The 17,453-nt window shown below is 40.4% G+C and overlaps 1 protein-coding gene across 1 annotated transcript in view; it reads right to left on the minus strand.

Moving 5' to 3' along the window:
• Positions 1-2,141: 2,141 nt before the first annotated feature.
• Positions 2,142-17,453, minus strand: part of me1 (malic enzyme 1, NADP(+)-dependent, cytosolic) — a 53,987-nt gene continuing 38,675 nt past the window's right edge. The window contains exons 5-14 of the mRNA XM_008323639.3: positions 16,646-16,807; positions 12,298-12,401; positions 5,595-5,704; positions 5,385-5,482; positions 5,019-5,132; positions 4,382-4,487; positions 4,128-4,270; positions 3,865-4,038; positions 3,586-3,684; positions 2,142-3,483 (exon numbers count right to left, since the gene is read on the minus strand). Of these exons, the coding sequence (XP_008321861.1) occupies positions 3,316-3,483; positions 3,586-3,684; positions 3,865-4,038; positions 4,128-4,270; positions 4,382-4,487; positions 5,019-5,132; positions 5,385-5,482; positions 5,595-5,704; positions 12,298-12,401; positions 16,646-16,807 (1,278 nt within the window). The 3' untranslated portion in view covers positions 2,142-3,315. The remainder of the gene's footprint in view (positions 3,484-3,585; positions 3,685-3,864; positions 4,039-4,127; positions 4,271-4,381; positions 4,488-5,018; positions 5,133-5,384; positions 5,483-5,594; positions 5,705-12,297; positions 12,402-16,645; positions 16,808-17,453) is intronic.

Here is a 17,453-nt window from a genome sequence, read left to right on the forward strand (position 1 = left end):
TTTAACGTCATTTTCTTGTTTTCAGCTGCAGGGAATGACTTCCATGTGCCGCGTGTTTGAGACCTTAATTAATTAAACCCGACTCTGGGTCGTGATCACACATGTCAAGTTAGATTTCATGGCAACAGCCGCCACATTAATCAGGACTCATGCAAATTATGTAAAAACTTGTGGAGGCGTTGGTGCGTCTGTTTGGTACATGCGTGTGGTACCGGCCTGAGAAACAACAGGCTGTTGGAAACCTGCGACCACCAATGGCTGCCAGCACCAAACCTGTGTGATGGGCCATGGTGTGACACAGTGTCCACAGACCCAGGGGACAGTGGAACAGCTGACAAAGGCAGTTTTTTACATCACCAGATTATCAGCCCCTGTGATTACAGACCACTGCTGCTCACATACAGTACAGAACCAGTTGGGTGAAGAGTGAGTATACAACATGGCTGTTCAGCCAACACTTCTCTGACGTCTTGTGTTTGTGTTGACAATGTCAGTCCTCACATTCATATTCAGCAGACAGGAGAAAAAGAAAATGAATAAAAAGAGGAGCCAAAGCAGAACACTTTTTTCTTTCTTTTGTCACTGAATTAATAAAAAGAGGAGCCAAAAAAGAACACTTTTTTCTTTCTTTTGTCACTGCTCCTTCCACCTCTTCCACCGCCTGACTTCATGAATATGTTTGTAGCAAAAGGGCATTGAGCAGCAGGACGTCGGTTGTTTGATTCATATTTACTGCTTGTACTGACTGCATTAAAATGTACACTTCAGCACTTGGTGCTTTCAATATATGGGGCCATTGTGACTATGGAGAATAAAGACTTAGACTAAAACAGCATGAAAAATCCTTGACCTGTTGACTATTGTCCAGCAGACTACCACTCGGATATATTATGCAGGGAGCAGATGTAACACTGCAGAAACAAAGGGCTTTTTACACTCGGCCTATTTTTAAATGCAGTGTGAACGTTTAGAATTTATTAGAACAGAGCAGTAAAAAAATGTTACAAAATAAATGTACAAATTAAGGCTTTATCGTCTGGTGGGTATTGCAGATGTGTAGAAATGTCGTTCGCTAGTGGAAAATGGATTTAGACATTATCAAAAAGAAATAAAATGGATTTGTTTCAATTTATATTTGGCATATTAGTCAATACCAGACCCAACATTATTGGGTCTGGCACCAACACACCAACATTATTTAAAATGTATTAAAAACATGTATCTACTGTAATTTCCAGGAAAAACATCTCTCTCTACATAGAAGAATAAAAAAGACTTTTACCATTTTTTACATATACATTTATAACAGAAGCTCTTTTAGCTCTGAATGCAGACACAGTGTGTACCGTGTCCTTACTATTTAATTAGTTCTATTTACTTGTTCACCGAAAGTTTCTATAGTCTGGTCTAAAACATAAACAGACTAGTTTTTAAAAATGTAACAAAGAGATTATTAAAGGTTTATTATAGCATTTTGTACATGGTCAGTCGGGGACATTGTAGCTGGATAAATAGGCTCATTGTAAATGAGATGACTGGTAATGTGGGCTTTTACTGCATTAGGTCATTATCTTATATTACAGACCATACAGCACCTTAGTTACAGACCATACAGCACCTTAAAGCTACACATGCACCTTATTGTTATTGCACCTTAATGTTCGTCGTTCAGTATTGTCTATGTCTGTCAGCGCACGGGAAGGCGAGCCTGGCCTATGGGGTCACAGGGGCCTTAATGGCCCATATTTTTAAAAAAGCATATTGGAGCGCCCTCTAGTGGTCGTTTATTATATGTCGTTCCTCACAGATCACTCATTGAGTAAACATTTTAATAGGTTTTGGTTCTTTAACTATAAGTCATGACTGCTTCCTGGTAAACAGAGATATTTTCTGTGGGGGTTGGGTGGTGGTACTGGTGAAGGTTTGATTCTCCCAGACTGGGGGGACGGTTCTATGGACCCCTGAGGTCACTTTTCCTCAGGGGGTTCAGACTGAATTTCACTGGTCACATGACCGATCAAGGTCTTTTCAAGGTCGTCTTTAACATATATCCACAAACAAGGTCAAACAGTACATCAGCTGTATATCAGGGTCAGACATCTAGACAGAATGTACTCTGAACATATGACATGACTTCATAGTTTCAATGACAAGATTATTAATGCCTTGTTTCAAGCCCCCGACTTCCATATCACTGTTATTTAAGATGGGGAGAAGTGTGCTCCACAAATGTTGCAACATTCTGTAATTGTAGCACAACAGTTATACGATGCTAAAACAGCCACAGTGAAATTCATCTCAGCCCAAGTCAATAACAGAGTAATGATTCAGACATTCAGAAATAAATATGCTGAAACTATTTCAAATAAAACAATTCATACAATGTTTCCCAGTTTACACAGAGGTCAAAGGGTCTCACCATCCCCCAAATATAGGTGCAGTGTCTGAGTTAACAGAGTGAAAATTAGTAAATATACAGGAACAAGTTCAAACCGTGACAACATGTGGCACAGACAGTCTGGTGTTGGAGACTAATTGTTGTGTCAGAGTATTGGTCACCCCGAGGGTGAGAGGAAAAAAAGTGAGGGAGGACAGCGTTGTCTTTCACAGACAGACACCCGTCACTGAGCACTGACTGATCTGACTGTGTCTGTGTTGATTTCATATAAAGGCTGGCTGTAGAACTGCAGATCAAGGCATCTAGAACTGACTGTCTGGTTGTGACTGATTCACAAATATTAAAATCTGTTTGGTTTTATTACATTTAGTTTACATATAAATCAAAACAGATAGACAGGGAATCGTTGTTGTTTTCAAGCAAGGGAATTAAGAACATGATTCTCGAGGGAGAGTTTTCTTGTTTAACTGCAGTAATAGAGGTTGACCTCTTGAAGGAGCCAAAGCACCATACGATGGATTAAATACACCAGCATACCACTTATTAAACCTAATAATTGTATAAACAGATGTTTCACAAATAGTAAGACAAAAAATATATAAAGATGAATGGAAATGACCTAATACTCACCCAAAGTCCAAATGCATGTGGATTCTGTATTTGTAAAAATCAAAATAAGATGAATTTTAGTCAAAGTCATAACATACTTTGTATTCCTACTAGTATGCAACAAAATTTAACCCAAGATAGTATTTTCATATATGTATATATTATTTATTTTTTTTAAAGGATAACAACATTTTAAGTGCAGTTATAATATATATATATAGACAACCAAGTGCTACTCTTTATATTACATCATTGGTTCTTGAGAAAATATTGTTCAAAACTTTGCTTCCTTGTCTGTGTCCCGTGCATTAAAGTTTGCATGACTGCACAGTCACAGTGTCGTCCGGCCAGCGGTATGAGTCCACGGCAAACTCCTCATAGTCAGTGCTGTAGCTCAGTGACTGCACGTACGCTTCCTTGTCAGAGGGCTCTGGGTGAAGTGTGGCCACGTTGTGTTCATAAGCATATTCAATAATCTGTAACGCAAAAAGGAGATTAACTTTACGGAGTTTGAAACCACAACCACCAACTATGACATAACTACAGACATGTAGTACTGTTTGTCTGCTATTCATCACCTTTACAGCCAGGTTGAGAGAGACGTTCCTGATGGAGCAGAGAGGAGGATACAGTCTTCCTTCTGCCAGATCCTTCTCCGTCACCTGGTGAGCAAGAGCCTAAAGAACAGCAAATGCATTTTCCTACTGAGCGACATTCACTAGATTGTTAAACACTTGGTGTAGTTGTAGTTGAAGTCTCCATGAGACATGACATGTTAAAACAGCAGGTCACAGAATTGCATGTATTTTCTGTGCTTCGTTACCAGCATCACCTCTATGTTCTGTGTTCAACTGTACCTCGGCTGCAACAAGGAACACCTCCTCACTAATATGTCTGACAGCACACGCTATGACTCCAAGGCCAACACCAGGAAAGATGTAGGCGTTGTTCCCCTGTCCGGGGTAGAACGTCCTGCCATCAGGGAGTGTGACTGGGTCAAATGGACTACCACTGGCAAAGATGCCCCGCCCCTGCAGAGCATTGGAACATCAGCTCACCATGGAGAAAAGATTGTTTTAAAATGTGTCCAACAGGAATCCTAAATGTGCTGAGAGATTACCTCGGTGAAGGTGTAGCACTGCTCAGCAGTGCACTCAGCCTTACTGGTGGGGTTGCTGAGGGCAAAGATGATTGGACGTTCATTGAAGGACGCCATGTCCCTGATTATCTGTTCAGAGAAGGCTCCGGCAACAGCTGCCACACCTGCAAAAGAAACACTGAGATCATCAAGGCACCAACATCAACGTCAGAAGTGAATTCTTCTCACTGTCTAAGCGACATACTGTAACAACAGATGTAAAGAAAGTAAATTACCAATGATAGCTGTGGGCTTCAGTTCCTGTACGACATCCTCCAGTTTCTTCATCTGTGGGTGTTCATGAGCAAACCTCTCCTTTTCGTGAGTCAGGCTATCCCGACCCTAGGGATGTGGACAGAGGGCGGAAGATGAGGAAAACAAACGCTGAAACAATACAGCACAAATCATTTTCAATGATCGTGTGGGAATAAAGTCGAGTAAGAGGAGAAAGTCATCGACGTTGAAGGTGGGAGAAGGATTGGAGGAAGAACAGTGCAGAGGAGAAGAAATGGAACGGTGAGGAGGAAGAAGGAATAACAAATAAAATGGATAGCGCAAACAAAACAGATGTGTAAACCTCCAGAGAGATTTTAGCCCTCTTTCCAAAGAAGGATCCCTGTGTTACAAGTAAGCAAACAGGATAATGCTTTTCTAGAATATGGAGAAAACTGTGTTCTAACCAGCTCAGAATTTATCCAACAAAGATATTTTTATGGTGGGATTTCACATCAGTCATAGACATTTGTCCTGAGGTTAAATGACAAATAATAGATAATAATAAAGAAAAAAACACAATAATATTTTACTGCTTATTCTGGTAAGTAATAAAGTAGATAGAGTGAAGAACATGCTTTGTAGGATTTTCTTTAACACCTTGACAATGAGACCCTTGGAGTCAACCATCCAGATCTTTTTCAAGCACTGCTCCTTTGGCAGTCCCTCCTTCTCCATGGCCATGGTGATAAGCTCTGCGATTCCCATTGCTGCCTAAGAGGAAGACCAGATGGGAAGAATAAAATCAGAGTGGAACACTTCATGTGAACTATTCGATGTCTAAATAAAATGCCACAAAAACGGAACATGAATTAAGTTCATCCTTAGAAATTCCAAAAATAAATTGAACTCCTTTGTTTAAAGTAGAGCTAAACACTTTTCTTTTCATAACCACTATACAAATGGACCACTACTATGGACTAAATACAAAAAGATGTAAAGTTTCAGTTTGACTGCTGTACTCACCTCTCCTGCTCCTTGGAACACAATGGTGTGATCACACATTTTGGTTTTGGTGATACGAAGAGCAGCCAGGAGCCCAGCTACTGCCACAGCAGCTGTACCTGAGGAATCAACACCGTATTACTGAAAAGCTAGACTCCTGAATTTGTAATTTTAATTTTTAACAATAAATCAATATTCTTGCTTGTCATCGAAAACTATTTATGGAAATACCTTGGATGTCATCGTTGAATGTGCAGTACTTGTTGCGATACTTGCTCAGCAGACGGAAAGCATTTACATTGGCAAAGTCCTCAAACTGAATCAGACAGTCTGACCCGTACCTGTGACAAATAAAATACAGTTACTAAATCCGCTGAACTGAAATATTCCTAAAACAAAATATAGTACTAGTGAACAGTCTGTGTCAAAGGAGTGTATCAGTCCAGAAGGGGGCACTCTCTCCTTACAATCAAAAATGAATGGCGTCCTATAGAGATTGTGCTAATGTGGTAACACCAGCTTAAACTCCAGTACTTTAGTATTTAGTAAGACTGTGGACAATAAAATGACTTAACATCAGCAGAAGCAGTTCATTAGCCTACAAGTGAGTGAATGACCTTTAACCCCTTGTACGCGGTTCTTATAAACATTTACATTTAACGAGTTGACACCTGTTCTCCTGACTGTTTGACAGCAGTCTGCACTGAAATTCAATAAGGAAGGTCAAGGTCAGACAAAAGGAGCAGAATTAGTGACACAGAAAATCTGAACGAAAAAGACCAAAGAATCCACCAATAAACCAGCAGGGTTTACTGGTCTGGACTGGTTGTTGTTCAGACCACCTATCACGTCTGCAGTCCACACAGGAGTCTGCTTAAACAACAACACGAGAAGTGAAAAATCAGGTCTAGTGGGACAATAAATTAGATTTAGCAGCAATATAACACACACACAACCACACATACACACATTTCTGTACTTTTAACAGAAAGGTTAAAAGTACAGGAGCTACTGATACAGTATAGTCTTGGCTGATTAGTTCCTGAAATATAAAATGCTTCAGCATGTATATATACTTATGTCGGGTCCAAAAAGTTGGTGTCAGCAAACCAAAAGTTTTGAAGAAATATTAATATGGTGGTAAATAATAATAAATCACATAATGTGGTCCTTTTAGGAGAGTCCTCACATAAACTACAATCATTTAGCATCTCAGTTCAGACCAACAGGATCTATGGGATTAACATTTGTTGAGGTTCGGCATTAAGATAAACAGTGTGATGTTAACAATGTGTGTTAAACCCATTTCGAAATTCACCAACACTCATTTTCCAGACAGTTTGGTGACAGGAAACTAAGATCAGTCTGAACCACAGCAAACACCTGAAATCTCTGGGCAACTGAGCAGCAGCTGAAGAATGAAAAGTGATGTTTTGAATCTTTTTTGTCTCTCTGTCTCTCTCACATTCTTCCAACTTTCTGCTGCTACTTTTACAGTCTCTCCATAAAGCTCCACCCGTGAGGAATAAGATCTGTTTGCACTGCTATTGTAACAGCTCAGTTAAACTCTATCCCACTTGTTACAGTGGCTGCTAAACTGCTCACTGCTAAACTGCTCGGATTTGCAGCAGGAGTTGAATGGGGTGGAGAGCGGAAGAGGCGCAAGGAAGAACTTCAGAGTGTGATCCACCGGTAGAGCTCTAAAAGTTAACGTGCTGTTGCTGGGGCCGTGTTTATCCCTGCCCTCTGCCAGAGTGTGAGGCGTTGATGCCTAACACAGATACTGACAGTGATGCCGGCTCCCTGCAGGACGGCCAGCAGCATCAGGGAGGGAGAGAAATGTGTTTTCTATCAAGCAGAGAGCACAGCTAAAGCACCGAGAGTTTATGTGAAGAGGTCGGAATAATGAGGCCATGAAGGGAGCTATAAAGTTCTCATTGTATTTGAGCTCAAGAAGAAAAGAAAGAGGAGTCAAGGAAGAATCCGTGTCCTTTCTCCACTGCCAGCCAAGGCCCCTTCTTCTATGGTGTGGTGCATCTGGCTACTGAGGGGTCACAGGAGTTCACACAGGAACAAGATCACTGCAAAGACGTGGACGTAGAGGGAAAGTTGTCTGCACGAGTCAAACTCATGTCACAACTGTATTCACTTTTGGTTGACAACAGTGCAACCTTCCAAAAACTGTAAAGATAAAAAAAAGGCATGAATTTGAAAAGAGCTGAGGTATGAACACGCCACGACCGTTCACAGACCATAAACTACAGCGTGACCTTCTGTGGTTGTGGGTTTACAGAAAGAAAACACAAAAGGCCCTTTGGTTTTTGTCCTGAACCAATAAACACAGGGGGTCCGACTGTTTGTGTTGTCTGAAACAAAGCTTCTGTTGGAGGGAAATCAACTCATCTGACATCTTCACTGCCGTTTCTGGAAAAAAGAAAGTCTGATTCCTGAAGAGATCAGACCCCACTCCTGATAGCTCTCTTTAACGAATTTAAGAAAACAACAGTCAAGAAATACTCAAGATTACTTCATGCTGTTAAATGAGTACGTGATGTAAAAGATGTTCTCGCCTTTTTCGACACGTTAGCCAAATGGGTTTAATAAAATTGGGTTTTTTCTCCATAAAAAAAAAGAAAAACAAAAGCTGCACTTCAGATGAGAAAGACAAATCTTTTTTAAAAGGAGGCAGCGCCTCACTGTAAAAACCACGGCTGTAAAGAGAAAGTGCTTCTGCAAAACTGACCAAAATGATTTTAACAGTAGTCCAAGTGTCAGTCAGTGACTGCTCACAATGAAACACCTCCAGACATGGGCATCCGTTTATCGCTGTAAATTATTTTCACCATTTACCTTTAATCGTAGGATATATGATAGTTGGACAGATATAGGCTTCAGTAGAGTCTGGACTCAGACACAATCCAAGTAACCATACTGTAACTGCCCCTAACATCTATAATGAATATTCAATTTTCTGAAACTGAGTAAGTTAATAGTGAGTAAATTGAAACTTAAAAATGATTATATTTCATTATCTTTTTTAGAGTGGTATGCCATGAGATTTTTTTTCCATTGTAATATATAAAAACAAGGGGGCATATATAAATTCTAAAAATGCTATGGGGAAAAAATGGTGGGAAACACTGCGCTGTAAACTTTACCATTTTCATTGGTTTAGTGTCCCTGGAAAAAGAATTCTGCAGTGTTGGAGAAATAATAATAGACATGAAGGACAAATAGGCAGGACCTTTCTGTGTGTCACAGTTAGAGTTAGAGTCCACAGGCAGAAACACAAGCAAGGACGGACACACCCAATAAAAGATGAAAAATACAAGCCATGCTCCTGACTGTTCTGGGAAACTTCTATTAATCTTTCATCAGGAGAGGAAAAAATGAAAGGAGTAGGACAGACTGCTGTAATTACTGAAAAATGATGGAAAATGTGCATACTTAACTGAATTTGAATCAAATAGTAAAAGATTGAACTGTAACTGAATAAAAATATTAGTTCATTGGTCCAAGGAAGAAATCATCAGACTCTATTTTACATTTTGTATTGCAGGTGTGGCTGCTTAGTGGGAGAGAGTTCACAGTGAGCACTGGATGAGTTTCTCAGCAGCAGAAATAACAATGAAGGGTTTTATTAATCCGCCAGACCATCAGAAAACTAAAAGAAGAAAACAAACAGTATAAATATCATTTAATACCAGAGTTACTTTCATTTTCAGTAAAGAAAAGCTGCATTCTTCACTGGTTAAACAGATATTTATACGACATCTGGGCAAATCAGTTTATGTGTTGAGAGTAAATGCTTATGACATCGTTTAAAATGCTTTATTATTTCTAAAAAACCATCAGACATGATGCAACTGGCTCATGGCCATGTGGGAGAACACTTTAGCTGATGTGATTGGGCTGATGTGTAGGACGAGTGACTTTAAGGCGAGAGCCAAGTCCTGGAGGAAACAGTTGGGTTTCATCTGAGGTCTGATGTAATATGAACCTCCAGCCTGTAGCAAATATGTCATGTATAATGTACTTCCAATGGTGAGGAGCAGACTGGACGCAGAGGAGAAGGTATGAACCGAGACATTTTAGTTGGAACACATTCATGAAGACCTCAATTATGGAGGTCACAGACTGGGGCGCTCTGCACACACACACACACACACACACACACACACACACACAGTGTCTTTAACCTCCTCCAGGGGCTTTGGGTTGGAGGCCTTAATAAATCCCCGGCCCCGTCAGACTCAAGAGAGTTAGCATCTCTCGATGCACATTATTCCATAAGTCCCTGAACCCATCTATAAAGAGAGGGAGCTATTCTCTCTATATATGTATACCCTCTCCTTTTCTAGCATTTTCCATGCATCCAACTCTCCATCCATTGGTCCTTCGGTGCAGAGTTTAAAAAACACCTACAACTATATAAAAGTTCAATCAAATCTTAGAGGCAGCATGTCTTATTCTAATAACTCTAATGCTTCTAATCTGACACAGCCTGTCTCAGCGTCTCTGCCCCACATGTGGGTTTTCCCTATAACCAGTTTGCATTGCTTTTGCATTATTTTTTCAAAGTTAGTAACAGTCATACCCAGCCCTGATTTATGAGGCTTTATCGGTGCTCTGCATCACCATGGTTACCATCGACACAATAGGTTGTGAAATCAGTCCAATTTGGGGAGCGCTTGCTCAACAGAGTGCTGTCTAGTTCTGTTCATTTTAGCATTTCTCATTAACATCTGCTACTAATTAACCCATTAAGGCTGACGCTCAGTAATGAACTGATTATGTCAGACAAATGGATCTGTCTCAGCAGTAAATGAATCATGCAAAGATGAACCAAGACTAAACAAGTCGAGGTCCAGTCGGATGTTTGATTCCTGGAGTTACAGCCTTGTCTACACTTGATTATCCATTACTTCTTTTTAAAGAGCATGGTTTAGAACACTAGCCAGTGAATGTTGTAAAACTACACTTAAGCAGCCTTCAGTCTCCGTGTCTCCACAACACAGTTTATTGTGTATCTCCTGTGTGACTCAGACCACTCTTGAGTTAATTACCACTTGTCTGATTTTTTTTTTCATACCAACACATCCCTCCACAACTGCACACGCTGGCAACCTGGAAGTGTGATGAAATCTGACAAAGTGGTGAAAGAAAAGCCCTGGGAGAAAATACAAGAGTTCAAGGTTTAACACCCACAGCTGAGGCCAGGTTCATCCATAGGAATGTACAGAGGGTGTGTGCAAGAAGAAATGTCATTATGACCATTATTTCTGCCTGAACACTAAACAACCACAGGATGATTGTTTATCATTAGCAGATAGTTGTCAGCTCCTGCCAACTTAACAAAGTGAAATATTTTAAGGATGTTAAATCATAATTTTAAAACAAACCCTGCACATTTCCAATCATTGGTGATGAATCAATCTGAGGTATTTTAGAGGATGCGTCTTTCTTTCTTCGGATACCAAACATGATTTTCTGAAAGACGGCAGAGCTGTAATCATTCATTCAATCTCTAAGCCCATAATTATTCATTTTCCGCCAATCTGGCTCCTTTGAGGAAAAAAAGCATCGCTGTTCCCTGTAGTTGAGAAGCCACCCAGTTATTAGAGTCAGGGCTGGTGCCAGCTGGAGGGAACCCAGACTCAGGCTTCAGGTCGCCTTGGTTTAGGACTAAAACCTCGCCCGACCCACGTGCACACAGGGACAACATGACACATATTAAGTGTGCAGTCTGGAGAAAACACAATACATGTTGATTTTATGACAATAAAGAGACAAAAGGAGTGTATCCAAACTTCTGCTTCTCAACATCTGATTTAGAGACGCTGTGTATTTTTTTTCCCAGGACAGAGATGACGGTGTCTAATCAGACTATTAAACAAATTGTGGGTCGCACACTATACTGAAGTAAACATCTTTGTTTACATGAAAAGTCAAGTTTAGGGTTTCTAAATATTTCCAAAACAGGAAATAAAGGAAACAAAAGAGAATGTGTTTAAAGAAACTTTTTTTTTTTTCAGATAAGGGGCAGCAGAATAGTGATGTCTAGACTTTATCCTTCATTGACCCAAACCTTACTGACTTCCTGTGAGCATTTATAGTGCACCAGGCTAAATTCAACATTTTCTATATTGATTATGAATTGATTATTTACACTATTCATACTATATACAAATAAAACCATAATTAACATTTGGTTGTTAAAAAGTCCCTGGAGGAAAGCCCACGTCAAACAAATATAAATAACATAAAATGAACAAACTACTCCTCACTGTATGGTAGGTTGTGAAAAGGCTCCTAAAAATTGAAACTTTCTATTTTGTTCCCTTTTATTTCAGTAGTATTTTATGATATGATTCTGTCGACGTGTCACCTATTTTGGTCCTTTTCATGATGGGCACTGGATTGTCTTAAAGAGGAAAAGTATTAACTATTATTGTGGAAGAAGGTTTGACTGGAATGGCTGGAATACTCTGTTCTTTCACTCTTACTTGAAAACTTTCCTCGAGATTGGAAGGGCATTCACTCCTTTCAAAAGAAACAGATATGGAGACCAACGAAACCTCAGACGCCATCCTCCACATGGTTGACTGGCAGCTCCCAGCCATCTGACTGAGGAGAATCAGAGGCTCAAAAAAGTGACCACATCTCTCTGATCACTTTTCAATAAGCTAATGCCATTATGCCAGTATGCTGAATGGTGACTGATTTTGCCTGGCAACCTGAAGTTACATCAAAGATTCTCAAACTACTTTCATCCGCACTGACTTCATTTCCAGACCCCTGAATGCCACAAACACTGACCACGCTGAAGTGCTTAGCATATTTCTTTCAGGAGCATCAAGTACAGTCTGCGGGATGATGACGGTAGCAGACGGCATTAAAGGAGCAAATGAATGGAGGGCTGATATTATCATACCTATCAGAGACGGCATTCATAAATTCATCCAGCAGCTCGTCATAGGCCTGGCCTCGGATTCTTTTATGCCTCAGCCCAATGTAGAGCGGGTCCTGCAGCAGTGCCTGCAAAAATAACAAAGATAATGATATTATCTTTATAAATATAGTAGCAGACTGGCAGATTTATATTACAATAATTACAATGCAGTAAAATATAAAACACACTACTTATGCAAAAGATCCATAATAAATCAGAAAACACATCAAACATATACTGTATATTACACACTCACACACACCTCATGAGTGTCAGCTAAATCAATCGATCATTACTTTGTGCTGACTTGTAAAACTAAATGCCTAAAATGGATGACTGATTAAGATAAAGGTAAAGGTACAGTTAGACTGACAGTGTATCACAGACAGCAAACACTGCAGTTCTTCAGGACTGTATATAAAGACAAAGGGTGGATTATACATGCTCACACGCAAACACCAGTGTTTTCTATGGACCTCCGACCTCTGCCGTAATAAATACCATGTGTGCGATCCTATAGACATCGAGCAATACCTCCTTCATGTCAGTCTGCAGGCTTTTCTGACCGAGGAGATCATAACTCTTGATATTTTTCCATTTTCATTTTTAAAATAAAACAATATTTAACTATTTGCAGACTTTGCCGTAAAGTGTGTCCTACGTAATTCTCATGGTCAGCTCTCACTTATTCTGGTTGCCACACACACCTGCCGTGTCACAGTTGACAGAGTGAGTGTCCATAGATGGATAGGAATAATGGCTGCAGGACCAAACATGGCTGTGTCGCAGGGACCTGCAGGAAATTCTGATTCAAAGTCGGGAGTACTGATCCATAAAATTGCTGTGCCACTTGGGACACGTGACCTTTACATGTGGTGATAGATAATTAGAGACATCCACCAAGATGAGACAGGCCTGGATGGACAGCAGCCACCTTTCCATGACAGGGTCAAAGTTTTTCTCATGTCCCAGAGCAGAGCAGTTGGTTTAAGGCTATATTTATTTGAACTTGACAACTCACTCCTTGGCAAGGTTTTAATGGCCTGTTCTAGGCACAGGGAGGACAAGTTTAAAATGGAACCATAACATGCACAATGCCATGGAGGCTGATTCTTCCAGATGATGCAATAAGCAGAAATAAATCATAATCCCCATTTCTACAAATGAAAATATAGCACTAAAATATATCAGAAAATGTGCATGTCTAACTGGACAATCTAACTATGTGTCAGATTATTACATATTTAAAGAAAAAAGATTTTTTCTTAATGTGCTTTAGTTGTACATTGGGCATTACCCTGTATTTAAAAGCTAAGTGGCTAATGACCAGGTCTGGAGCTAATCTGGTGACATGTTAGCAGAGTCTGTTGCTAAGAGTTGAAGATGTTGCTGGCTAACTCTCCACATTAGAACATTCAAAACAAACAACGTCATCAGAAACAGGACTGTTTTATTTATATATTGATTTATCTGAGACAGTCTCTGGACCAGTTACATTGAATTTAGTTGTACATTTTAGATGTACTGCACTAACATGGTGGAAGACATAAATGATATGCCCACTTCTTTTGTTTTATAAAATGTTTTTTGACATAAGAAAACAACAGCTGTAATTATAAGGTAAAATTTATTTTAAAAAAACAATATACCTGATTGAATTTCATACTGGTCCTTTACAGCACTACTCCGCTAATGACCCAGGTGAGCTCTAAATGGACTGAGTGAACTCAACTGTCGACACAAGACGTCTCTCGGTCCTAGATCATCTCTTGCTGATTGGCTAAGCTGTCTTTTGGGTTGTACAGTAGCTTTTCTCTCAGGAGGGATTACTGCTCCTGTTTGGCTCTACAGTTCATGCTCTCCACAGGCACAGAAGCCCCTTATGTTCTCTGCTGCAAGTGTTTATCAACTGATAGCTGACAGAGAAAAGACATCTTATTTCTATGAGATGCACACAGGGCTGCCGATGAGGGAGTTTCACAAAAAATGTTTTGTCAAGTAGAGGTGGAAAGACTTTACAAAAAGTCCCTTCAGATACAAATGCTTACAAGTAGCCCATTGTCCAAAATGACATCACTGACTCTTACTTCTGCCTGTGTCAGTGTTGGGGTTTCTCCAGGTGAAAGCAGGCCAAAGGACACACAGACAGATAGTTCAGCTCAGTGGGGAACAAGAATCAAAGAAAGTGAAAATAACTGAAAGCATGTACATTCTTTCATGCTGTGTGTGTATATAGACAAGCCCCGACCCCAACTGATACGGCAGTATTATTAAAGAGACCACGGCTGCTCAGATTATAAGCCCATATTTGTGATTCTCACGCAGCTAGACTGATAGTGGTAATGATCTCTTCCAGTGCAGAAGGTAAATCAAAGGGTGTTTGAACTAACTGTTTGCAAAAACATAGAGAAAAATCCTTGCAAAGTCATAGGGTTAGCTTCTCTGGGTTTTGGCCAACCAGCCTCAATATATCTACTCAAGGGCAAATATAATCCCATAATAAGGGTCATTTTATTAAAGAGCTGGAGCTACCACTACCTCACAGCTTATTCCTCTCTATTTGCTCCCATTAAAGCTTCACTCACAGCTGCAGTGTACTGAAAAGAGCGGAGCAGCCTGCTTCCCGTAATCCAGAGATATTTAATATGTACACACACACACACACACACACACACACACACACACACACAACAGTTTGTCACATTACATGCCTGTTTTTTTTTTTAAGTTGACCTTTCATTCCAATGTTTTTCTTTCCTTGGACTTTTACCATAATAAATATTATTACTTCTTACATTGTAAGTTCAATACGTGCATGGTCCGGTCAACCTCACGCACATGAAGACTGCTGGAAAATGAAGGACAGCTCCTGACAGGCGAAGCTTAGCTCTGTCTGGCACAAACGTATCTAAAGGCAACCACACCCTTGGCCCAGACAGAGAACCGTGAACAGAAGTGTTCACAGACTATTCTTAGGAGGTCCAGAGCTTCAGACAAACGCAAACCTCCTTCCAGAGTCTGAATCATCTCCTGATGGGAGCAGGGACCACAGTACCAGGTGGATAAGTACTGCTCTGCAGGCTTGCAAAGGGCAGAGGTGCTTTCCCAGCTGGCATCGGTCAGTGCTGCTTACCTCACTTATGCAAAGTTATGGGTGTTCCCTGGTTTTAAATAGTGAGATTTGTTTTCATTTTCTTGGCTTCTTCTGAGGCGAGACCTACCTGGCTTAGTTAGAGTCTTGTGAATTTTTCCCTGCTGGCACATTACAAACTGATGGTTTTAATAACTTGTTGGGGTGATATATGAAGTTTAAGAGTTTGAAGGAAGTGGAGTTGAGAGCTGAGCAGGAAGAGCACATCAATTTTTATGTGGGGAACACAGAAAGGTGAAGAAGAAGAAAAAGAAGTCAGTAAGCAAAGTGTGAAGTCTTGCTTTTATTATCTCAAATGGCTCAAGGTTCACATTCTGGAAAGAAGTTAGAAAGTAGGCAACAGTAATATTTGGTATAAAACCAACTTTCCCAACAGTGAGCCAGTATCTTCTGTATTTCCAGATTTTGGCAGATTGTCTTATTTTAGTTAAGAGATGCAACTATATGAAAAAGTCAATGCTGCGTGATAGGTCACCTTCACTCCTGATTGCTCCAAGTCCTGCTCAGTCTTTGCTATAATAGTTGTAATGTTAGTGTGTCTGCACAAGCAACAATTTTACAGCTGCAAGACATGAACTGAACAAACACAGAAATTGGGTGGACGTGCAGCTAAGCAGGGGCAGATTTTACTGGAGCGAGATGCAATCTTGGAGCAGCGCTAAGACGTGCAGCCTGGTGCAACTTGAGCAGACGACTGAAGAGAATGAAGTACATTAGAAGTCAAGAGCAGTAATACTCATTATTACTATCAAGTAACATGAGCTTATCTGTGAATATATGGAACCTTAGTTTAATTGAACTTGCCCACTTTGGCTGTATATAAATCTGTACCAGAATGCACCAAAAGCACAAAAAGTATGAGGCCTGATATCTGCCTTTTGCCTCAGGCTGAAGATGGAGTTAACACAAATGGTTGGACTTTTCCAGAAAAGGTTTTCTCTTTCACTGAGTTGATTTCAAATTACAACTGTCTAGACAGGTAGTCAGCCCACGGAGGTTATAGATGTGTAGCTTTCCACCTGGAACACTGAATAAATGTCATGGTGAAAGGTAAAACCTGGTCCTCAAATTTCAAGGACAAACCACCTTTTGGTTCTTCCTGATGGTTCAAAGATGTGATGTGTTTTTAACCTTTGGTGGGCTTGGTGGGACCACTTGTGTGCTGTACAGAGCTCTCACCTCATTGTCTGTGCCTACGTCCAGCATGACAGGAAGACACTGTTGGGGCGGAACACCACCACAAGCAGTGTAGAGCGCCAACTTGCCCACTGGGATGCCCATCCCAAAACAGCCCAGGTCTCCCAATCCCAGGATCCTCTCTCCGTCAGTCACACACACTGCCTGTCAACATGCAGTAAGTGTCAGTATAAATATGCAAGAATGTTTAAAGATGTTCTCATAATATTTAATCTCAAACTTAAATGGCAATAGCAGCAGCAGCTCCACTTGACCGTCCTCCTCAATCAAACTGTCTTCACCAAAACAAGTTTTTCTTTTGCTACAGAAGATGTAGTTTTCCCTCACTTTAAGCCAGGTTCTCCTGTGCTTCTTTGGCTTTCCATAAACTCGTACTTTATGGGCTGTAAATAGGTTCCTCTGGTTCACATCCCCGGAATTAAAAAAGAAATATCAATTGTGTAATACATAATATCACCAACAGAAGTGTTTTTTTTCCACCATCCGTGTGACGTACAAAACTCTGGCATGAACGTGCAGCAGACCTTTTCCTCGAAATAATTCTGTGTGATTATTTTTCCCCTATTATTTTTCCAAATCCATAAATGTCAAACTTTCCTCCCAATTAGCACTTTGCCCTGCTGGCTTCTGGCATCTGGCTCACTTCACAGAGTTATTAAAAGTGGGTCACATTAGGTGAGTTTATGATATGACGACCCTGACAATAAGAGAGGCGGCATGTCAGCCCTGAAGTAAATGCCCTGCTGTTGACAGCTGGGAACAGGTGGCTGAAGCTGAATGGATGCTTGAC

Source organism: Cynoglossus semilaevis, chromosome 13 (genome assembly GCF_000523025.1).
Source record: "Cynoglossus semilaevis isolate Cse_v1.0 chromosome 13, Cse_v1.0, whole genome shotgun sequence".
NCBI classification, from domain to species: domain Eukaryota; kingdom Metazoa; phylum Chordata; class Actinopteri; order Pleuronectiformes; family Cynoglossidae; genus Cynoglossus; species Cynoglossus semilaevis.